The 10,066-nt window shown below is 37.6% G+C and overlaps 1 protein-coding gene across 1 annotated transcript in view; it reads right to left on the bottom strand.

Moving 5' to 3' along the window:
• LOC107721837 (pleckstrin homology-like domain family B member 2) overlaps positions 1–10,066 on the bottom strand; it is a 48,035-nt gene that overhangs the window by 10,059 nt on the left and 27,910 nt on the right. The window contains exons 9-16 of the mRNA XM_016530007.1: positions 8,213–8,350; positions 4,962–5,090; positions 2,726–2,881; positions 1,731–1,841; positions 1,520–1,609; positions 1,082–1,227; positions 364–562; positions 138–281 (exon numbers count right to left, since the gene is read on the bottom strand). Of these exons, the coding sequence (XP_016385493.1) occupies positions 138–281; positions 364–562; positions 1,082–1,227; positions 1,520–1,609; positions 1,731–1,841; positions 2,726–2,881; positions 4,962–5,090; positions 8,213–8,350 (1,113 nt within the window). The remainder of the gene's footprint in view (positions 1–137; positions 282–363; positions 563–1,081; positions 1,228–1,519; positions 1,610–1,730; positions 1,842–2,725; positions 2,882–4,961; positions 5,091–8,212; positions 8,351–10,066) is intronic.

Below are 10,066 nucleotides of genomic sequence, written 5' to 3'. Positions count from 1 at the left end.
GTGTGTGTGTGTGTGTGTGTGTGTATATATATATATATATATATACTGTATATATAAATGTCATAATGTATATAAATGTCATAAAATGCACATAAGTGACTTCTATGTAAATATGTAATTGTATAATCGATTCTTACTTTAGAGGGTATGTTACGACCCAGGGTGGCACAGATGAACTGTGGGGTTATGGTGGGCTGGGTCTTCTTCCGAGGAAGAGTGTCACTCAAATGAGGTCCGCCTTCCTTACCATACCGCTTCCTTTCTTCTAGGGTGCGGAAATGCTGAGGAACAGAAGTTTAAAGGTAAGAAATTTCACTAATGATTGCACTCATACATACATACACACATACTCGCAAGGTTTACCTGCCTGTGGCGGCGCTGTTTTTTGGCAGGTAGAGGGGGAGGAGGAGGAGAAGGGTTGAGGAAGGTGACCATGTCTTCAGGCCAGTGCACAGAGGGAGGTTTAGGATTGGGACGAGAACATGCAGTGAAAGAGGAAGAAGGGATGGAGGAGGACAGTGGACAGGAAGAAGGAGAGTGCTTTGGCAAAGACAGGAACAGAGAAAATCAGAAAATAAGAATGCTAGAAGAAGGTGGGCTGATAGGCTAGTTTGTTTAAAGGGGTCATATCATGAAAAACTGAACTTGCCTTGATGTTTTACAATAAACTACTAACACCAATATAGTAGTATGAAATGACCTCTTAAATTAAAGAGAGAAGAGGAACAAACCATTCGGAAAATGGGGGGGAAGAGGTGTGAATAGGAAAAAAACATACATTCAAGTATGTTAAAATGATTAATGACAAGCATATTAATAACAGATGAATCACAAATTTGGGGAAAAAAAAGAAAAGTAATTTAAAAATAAAATAAAAATAAAATGATAATTCAGTTAATGTTTAAGGGATCCAAACAAAAACCTCCAAGGAATTTAACGCACTGATAAAACAGTAAAAGAGGAAATAATTAGAGGTTATTTTAAGAGCATTATGAACTTAACTACCCAGAGAAGCGGCATGCTAGGAGGTATTTTGGAAAGCAGGAAATGAGCAACAAACATTATCTTGCATGCACACTGCTAGTGCGTTACCTCAGCATTTTTGATAGTCAGAGAGGAAAGAAGAGAAGAAAACATCAGCAGGTCAGCAGGAAGTGGAGACAGGGTTTTATGGGCATGGCAAAATTCACTATGAGGTGGACACACGTCGGCCAACTGGAAGCAATCCTGGAATACAGGGGAAAAGACCCTGTTTCCACGGTGAGGAAACACAAACAACCCTCTGCAACTAACGATTTCCAGGTTGCAAGGGTCGTGATGAGGGCATGGGTGAAAAAGCGATCAAAGTGAAGACTTCCTTATATACTGTAGTTCCATTCATGATGTTATAGTAACCTTTTAGGGCAGCCACACATGGTTGAAGTGCTCAGGCCTATAACACATGTGCGGTCCAAGAGAGGATTCCATAGTCCATGTCAAGAGAAGATTTGCAGAGAAGAGACAATCCTGTCAGACTTACCTCCTTCATACTGATGGGCCTGACAGGGAAACCCAATGCCCCAGTGAGTTTAGAATATTTCTTCTCCAAGTTGATGAGATTCTCTTTTTCCTGGGAAAAAATGAGAAAGACTGTCATGATTCAGAAGCACCAACAGCTTTCAATGAAGGGTGCAAAAAAGGGACCAAAAGGCAGTGTAGCATGGCTATGTAGTAATATTACACAGACATACCCGCTGTAGCATCATCTGAAGATTGTTCTTTTCCTTCACAAAGTTGTCCTTGTCCCTCTGAGCCTGCTGGGAAATCTGGGTATGCTGTTTCTTCAGGGCCAGGAGCCTCTCCTAAAGGTGTCACACATAAAAACGTGTTGGAATTATCATATTTACAGATTTTCTTTGAGCCTCAACTTTGGAGACGAGTCAAATAGCCACTTTAGGAGGCTTGTGATAAAACTTTCCCATCGTTCTCTGTGGCAGCACTAGAATGATGGTCGGTAAGATTTAAAAAATAATTTTAAAACTAATAATTTTATCCAGCAAGGATATGTTAAATTGATCAAAAGTGACAGTAAAGACTTAAAATGTTACACATTATTTATATTTAAAAAATGCTGCTCTTTTGAACCTTCTATTCAACAAAGAATCCTGGAAAAAATTTATTATGTAAAATATTAAGCAGTTAACTGTTAATAATAACGGTTTTCAACATTGATAAGAAGAAACGTTTCTTGAGCATCAAATCAGCACATTAGAATGAGTTCTGAAGGATCATGTGACATATGAAGATTGGATTAATGGCGGCTGAAAATTCAGCTTTGCCATCACAGGAATAAATTACATTTGACAATATATTAAAATAGAAAACGGTTCTTTTAAATGGTAATAATATTTCACAATATTACTGTTTTTATGTGTATTTTCGATCAAATAAATGCAGCCTTAAGCCTTGGTGAGCATAAGAGGATTCTTTCAAAAACATTTTAAAACGTTTGAACTATAATATTGATAAAACATAAGTTACACTTAAATCACATCTTTTGCTTTTAATTTTTCTGGACTAGTGCTTAAAAGCTTTCCGTCTTTGTAAAAAATGAGAAAAAGCCTTTTCTCTTTCTGCCCATCAAATCATTTGAACGCACAAAGTTCTTACTCACAAGTAAGAACTTTCCAGGATGACATGAAGGCGCCAACAAACAGGCTGGTGAATGCATATCCAGGAAACTCACCTTCCGTGTCACGGTGCTCCTCTGGTATTCTGCGATCTCCCTGAGAATATGTTGTGTCCGAGTCTCTTTCTCCTCATCCTGACGACTCTCTCGTTCCAGCTGTTGAAACTCTAGGTCTTCAAACTGCTTGGTCTCCACCTCTAGCATCTCTGCATCCTGATACACAAAGACATGACGGTCTGAATTTGTGCTAGTTCTACATCTTCAAACTGGGAAGGAAATGAAGTCGTAATACTCCCACAGTTTAACAAGCATCAAAGAAACCAACAATAGTTCACACCAAATCCCCTCTGCTCCAGCAGCCTCCCCAGGGATGGAGACAGTGGTTAAGGTTTCACCCTGCTGGAAGCAGGCCAATAATTGCTAGAAACATGCGCCACGACATGCCAGTGAACAGAAGACCTGCCACAACTTTCACCCGTCACCACTGACCTTTAGAGCTCAAGTAAACACTCGGGTCTGAGTCTCTTTCTCCTCATCCTGACGACTCTCTCGTTCCAGCTGTTGAAACTCTAGGTCTTCAAACTGCTTGGTCTCCACCTCTAGCATCTCTGCATCCTGATACACAAAGACATGACGGTCTGAATTTGTGCTAGTTCTACATCTTCAAACTGGGAAGGAAATGAAGTCGTAATACTCCCACAGTTTAACAAGCATCAAAGAAACCAACAATAGTTCACACCAAATCCCCTCTGCTCCAGCAGCCTCCCCAGGGATGGAGACAGTGGTTAAGGTTTCACCCTGCTGGAAGCAGGCCAATAATTGCTAGAAACATGCGCCACAACATGCCAGTGAACAGAAGACCTGCCACAACTTTCACCCGTCACCACTGACCTTTAGAGATCAATCATGTAAACACTCACATAACATGACCTTCTGTGACAAAGAAACTCTGCAGCCATTCCATTCCATTGCAGAAACAGCTACTGTACTCCACACTTTCATTCAAGGCCTGCCAGCTTTAAATAACCTCGTCCCTTCCTATAACTTAATTAACATCTTATATGGTCACTATCAGGGAATGTGTACCAGCCTATCAGGGTGAATCTCATGAAACTTATGAAACATGTCTTGGACAAAGAAATAAGAAATGATACTTGGAGATTTTTAGCATTGTGACATTATTTTTTATGACAATTAAGCACCCCCTTCTTCAATTTCTCAATATTGTAACGCAAAAAAAAAAAGAAAAAAAGAAAGAAAGAAATAAAGAAAAACACCTTCATTAGAATAATTTGATAATAATAAAAACATAATAATAATAATAATCAGCATAATAAATCATCATCATCATCATAATCATTAATATATATTTATATGATCTGAAACATTAAAGTGTGACAAACATGCAAAAAAATAAGGGGGCCCAACACTTTTTCACACCACTGTATATAGTAATGCAGAAAAACATTACATTTTATTAAAGAATTAAATTCAGAGAATTTAGTTTAATCTTATGAAAAATATTGTAATTGTATTGAGAACATTTAGAATAATTCAATAAAGATTGTTTTTTGCAGTATAACGTTTATATCTAAATAAAATATAAAAAACATATAGCTAGTTGTGGTTACCTTGATTTACTAAAATAAAATAAAATTACATTTTATACAAACTACATTAACATACTTAAACTAATAAAATGATAAATTAAAGTTCAAATGAAAATGGAAAATATAAAAGTAAAAAGGTATTACAAATATTAAACTATAAATCTCAATGATGCTAAAATAACATATAATTACATAATAAATAATCATTACAATGCATTACAATAATGAGGATGAGATTTTTTGGATTACAGTAATGTGAATTTGAGGGAAATGTGTTTAATATTTGCACATGCACAAAAATTGGTAAATAACTAGACTTAAAATTACTGATAATTACATTTTTTATTAAATTAAAATTAAAGATGTAATCAAATGTATTTTACTTAATAATTAATATTTTAATTTGATTTAAAATATTTTTTAAAAATATTTCAAATTTCAGAGAATCAAATATGACCCATCAGTGCCAGGAGCAATATTTTGATTATATCAAAAAAACATTTTTTTATTCAAAAACATTATGCAATTCATAACAAACATACAGGAAGCGCACACGATACAAGAGTAGGAAGCCAGCTGAAATGTCTTTCATGGAGGTGAGACAGATGCAAGCGCTAGGGATGAAGAGGACAAGGACCTGGTTATGAGGAAGAGGTGGATGAAGGCTGTGTGTGAGTACTGACCCTGCAGAGCTGCAGCTGAAGTTGCTCTTTCAAGGCTTCGGGGCAGGTGTCCAACTGAGTCTTCTGCTCTGCAAGCAGATGCACCAGTCGCTCTAACTTTACACGCTCCGCATCTAGCTTGGCTTTGTCCTGCATGTACGCGCATAGGATGCAGGGAGAGAGGAGAGAAGGGTTAGTGTCGGGGCAGGTGGGGTGGCCAGGGTTAGTTACTACACAGTCAGTAACAGCACAAGTGAGGCATGATGGATGTGGAGGTGTTGAATTAAACGAAGAACATGAAAACGCGGGAAAATTATAGCTGACATTATCAACACTCAAACAACTGTAAAATACCTCAGCAATCAGTTCGAATTGAACTGAAATTGACAAGTGGACACTTTGCATGTTAACAACACTGCAAACAATGGCCTCAAGTGGCGGCAACAGCAATTTGATAACAGACACCAATGTTCAATAACTACTAATAATCATAAAGCAATTCTTGCATCAAGTAATACTGTCCAACCATAGACAGTTTATGGTTGTCAAACAACAAAACGCATTAATATCACGTTCACTTAATAATTCCGTTTCAAAACCTAGCAAGCTTTCTTGCTCCACTTCCTACATAGGCAGCATCCTAATCGCAATGGAACTTAATAAGTGAACAAATCAACCATCTTCTTTAAGAGTTAGCATGTCAGAAATGGGCCGTCAGCTAAAGGGTTTGTATCTCAAGTGTCTCTGCAGCTGCCAGGCTAAATGAATGAATGAGCCGGAAGCCAGGCTGAACTTGAGACGCATGTGCCAGGATTTCCACCAACTCCTGTCTTAGAAATCCCCTGCATCAACACAGTGTGTGGTGTCACTCAGTTTAGCAAAGTTGTATTTAGAGCAGAGCCGGAATCACCAACTGTGACACGGACTGAGAGGCTGCCACGGACACGGACTGAGAGTCTGTGAAATGCAAATGAATTTAAGGCTATATATTAATATTTAAGAAGTAATATGTATTGTAAACTTAACATTCTGTACATAAAGGTGCTGACAAAGATACTTAGCATAACTGAATTAAACTACCTTTTAATTAGCTACTCTAGAAGCAAAAGTAGCCAACTACACTAAAGCTATTTAAGGGGGCAATATCTTTTAAATACATTTCCATCTGATAATACAATTTAACAGCATTTATCTGGCACAAAAACCAACAATCTCAATTAGGGTAACATAAATCTACAATAAAAATTAACCATGAAACATGCTAAATTCTATAACAGACTCAAAACCAATGATGAACAACAGCAGTTGACTACAAAATACAAATACCTAGGGCCTCAAATCAGTGTTTCATTTTGTTACACTGAAGTTTGTGGTCAGTATGATTTTCTTTAAAGAAGTCTCTAATGCACACAATGGCTGCACTTATTTGATCAAAAATACAGAAAAATTGTAATGTTATAAATTATTATTACCATTTAAAAGAACTGTAAATGTAATTTATTCCTGTGATGGCAAAGCTGAGTTTTCAGCAGCCATTAGTCTTCAGTGTCACATGATCCTTCAGAAATCATTCCAATATGCTGATATTATGCTCAAGAATAATTTTGGTTGGTTATTATTATAAGTGTTGAAAACAGCTGGATTATTAAATGAATAAATGGTCAAAAGAATTTATTTGAAATAGTAAAGACATTTATAATGTTACAAACGATTTCTATCACTTTTAATCAATTAAATGCATCCTTACTGAATAAAAGTATTAACTTCTTTAAAAAGAAAACAAAAAATCTTACTGCCCCCAACTTTTGAACAGTAGTATAAATCAAGCGTAGCGTTAGTTCTGGCAGGTCACGTGAGTCAAGCTTTCATCGGCTGACTCTCAGCTGATCCACATCTACCTGTAGGGATACGACGCCTATCACAGCATCCATATATAAGGTCCTTCAGTATTATCAGCAGAGACAAGAAATAATAATCATGCAAACGGAATAATTTCTGCTGTGGTGCAGCTCTAAAGAGAAAATGGTAAACAGTCGTTGTTCAGTTGAAGTCAGCTCAGTGTTGATTCTGTTCGAGTATCGGACATGCTTGTTCTATCTAGTTGTATTGGAAACATGCTTGTCCTTAAAGCTATCTGGTTGTTATTGGGAACATGCTTGTTCTTAAAGCTACAGTGAATTGGGAACATGCTTGTTCCAAAGCTATCTGGTTGTTATTGGGAACATGCCTGTTCTTAAAACTACAGTTGTACTGGGAACATTCTTGTTCTTAAAGGGTCATGAAACCCCAGACTACTTTTTCTGAGATTTTAGCAGAGGTGTTTGTGTTGCACATCATAGAAGACAATGTTAGCATCCGATAACTTTTACTGTTGGAGAAAATTGGTTAATTTTAAGCTTTTTTGCGCTATTTTCATCTTCCGGGTTTAAAATCTACATCGTGTTGACGTCACAATTTGTGACGCGGCAAAGGACTAATAGTACATCGATGTCGTCCTCCATAAAATGCGCTGGACACATCTGAATATTTGGGTTAAACTGTTCTGGAACAGTGTTGTAAATACAACTTAACCACTGATTTGTAGTCGTGTCCTCTTTTGGAAGACCAAACAAAGTAGTTTCGCGTGTTAGAACGAGCCATTTTAGGTAGGCGTGGTTAACTCTTAATTTTATAAAGAATATCTCTTTGGTTTTGAGACTTTAGTGTTTGCAACTTTACAGATCTTCTTTATGCACCAAGAGCTTGTAACACTCCAAAGAGAAAGGAAAAATTGAAATCGCATCATATGACCCCTTTAAAACGGTGGTGAGAACTAACCAGTGCTGAAACAGGGGGCTTCATGCCCCTTTAAGGCTATCTGGTTTCTGTTGGAAACATGCTTATGAGATTTTCGCTGTCAGTTTGTGTTGGGGGTTATCAGCATATGGTTTTGTTTTGCGGGGTTATCGCTGCTCTCCCTGCTCCTATCCATGCTAGGGTGCGTGGATGTGGAGTTCTTTCCTAGAACAGAACCACTCCACCAATCCAAACTGTATGCTAATTGTCAATCATCTTTGACGAAAGTGGTCCTGACAGAAACAAAGTAGCACACTTTTGATATTTATATGAACTGTCTGAATGAACTAAATCCTTAAAAATTAATCTGACTACTGAACTACTGTACATACCAAAAGAATGGACAGTGTAGGAGAGCGTTAATGTAGGAGAGAGTTAATAACTTCACCGTTAGGTACTCCCTAACACTGATTTACAGATTTCATCATGGCCCATACCTGAGATTTTTCCGTCTGTGCTTTGTTCTCAATGTCAGCCATCTTCTCTTTAAGTTGCTCCAAAGCGTCTTTCTCCTGCTGTAGCTGAGCCGTCTCCGAATCCTGCTCGCCTTCCAACAGAGCGCGCTCCACTTCCAACTAAACACACACACAAACTTGTACTTCATTTTTTACTCAATCTAAAGTTCTGTTTTAAACAAAATCCATCACAAAAATTCACTGTCACTTAGAGTAACTACTGCAACAAATTCAATGATTTTGTGGAGAACAGTGATGTCATGTCGCTACGATCTGGACCACCAAGGTGCTTCATTTCACACAAATAAAAAGGGGCCCACGTTCTAAACCCATAAAAGTCCAACCTCATACAACACAACACTGACATTTTGGGTGTATTGAATGGGGCTCTAATGGAACAGCTGACTTAGCAGGAACTGCTGACACAAGACCAACCTACGTATCATTAATCAAGAGATGGGAGTTTCTGCTTTAAGGCCAACTTAGGCCAGCTTTCTCTTGTGCTTTGGACCTTGGGCTTTATGAACAACTTTGCAGTGTCTAAAAGGGCATAGACAGGGCCGTTTCTAGGCATAGGCGAGCTAGGCGGTCGCCTAGGGCGCCACCAGCTGAAGGGGCGACAATGAGCGCACGTACTGGCACTTTTAGCAGGGTTGTGATAAAGAGTGGCACGGTCACCCTGAAATATGACTGCCGCCCCCACTGGATCCCCCAACATTATTGGGCTAGTGTACTGGCAATCTGACGATGCCTGTATGCCACTAGATCAGAGTGCTGTCAATTGCTGCCTGATTGTTGCATGCAAAGTTTGCATTTGGAGCGCTCAACAACGCCATTAGATCAGTGGGCTCTGTCAGTGCTTTGGCAAGGTAACACTTTTTTTTTGCCATGCAATAAAGCTAAGTTCAAAGGCCAATTTAAAATATTGGTACAGTAAATAAAGTGCACAAAATCAGTATTTTGTTTAGGCAGTATTTGTGGCACATTTGTCCAAATATTTGTGGCAGATTTGTCCAAAAAGTGTGCGTTTTTTGCGCCAATGCATTGTTAAAGGATCAGCGTGTCATGTAATATTCCCATATAAACTTTAACATCCAATTAAAAAATATTTGTATAGTAAAATTAGCTAATTCACGAGATCAATACATCATTTATTAGACCGCTTTGTCGAGTTAAATGCATCCTTACGGAGGTGTCGAAATGCTGAATCAATTCATTCACTTCCAACAGCGCTTAATGGGAGCAGCGTCATAGAGGGCAGAGCGTCACGTTATTTAAAGGGGACGTTAACGAGTAGCAAATGATTAAGTAGCTGCATTGGTTACTTTTATGCCACTGATAAAGCTTTTATATGTAGTTTGGGGTAACAAAGGGGTTTTATAGGTTTGACTGAAATAATAATGCAATAACTGACACTTTAAATCAATGTTTCAAGAAACAACAACAAAAAAATTGAACAAAAAACAGATAAAGACAAAAAAGTAGCCATTGATAATATCTAAACAATATGTAGTAGTATAGTATATAGTATCCAAATCAAAATGTAATAAAATTAATTTATGTGTGATTTATGTGTAAATTATGTGCAATGTCTTAGCCACTAGGGATTGTTACATAGGGCTATACAGGCATCTAGTGGCAACACAATGATATTACAGATACTAAATTGTGCAAAATGTTTATCTTAACAGTCAATTTACAAATAATGCATTCAGATTTGTGGAACTCAATGCACTGAATCTCCACAAATTAGTGTCGTTACTATGACAACCAATCTGAATGTGACAAGCAACTGGTGTCTGAAAAAAATTATATATATATATATATATATATATA

The sequence above is a fragment of the Sinocyclocheilus rhinocerous genome, unplaced genomic scaffold, assembly GCF_001515625.1.
Source record: "Sinocyclocheilus rhinocerous isolate Xijiao unplaced genomic scaffold, SAMN03320098_v1.1 scaffold90, whole genome shotgun sequence".
Classification (NCBI taxonomy): Eukaryota; Metazoa; Chordata; class Actinopteri; order Cypriniformes; family Cyprinidae; genus Sinocyclocheilus; species Sinocyclocheilus rhinocerous.
Note: the sequence above shows the minus strand (reverse complement) of the source record. Positions and strands in the feature narration are given on the sequence as shown.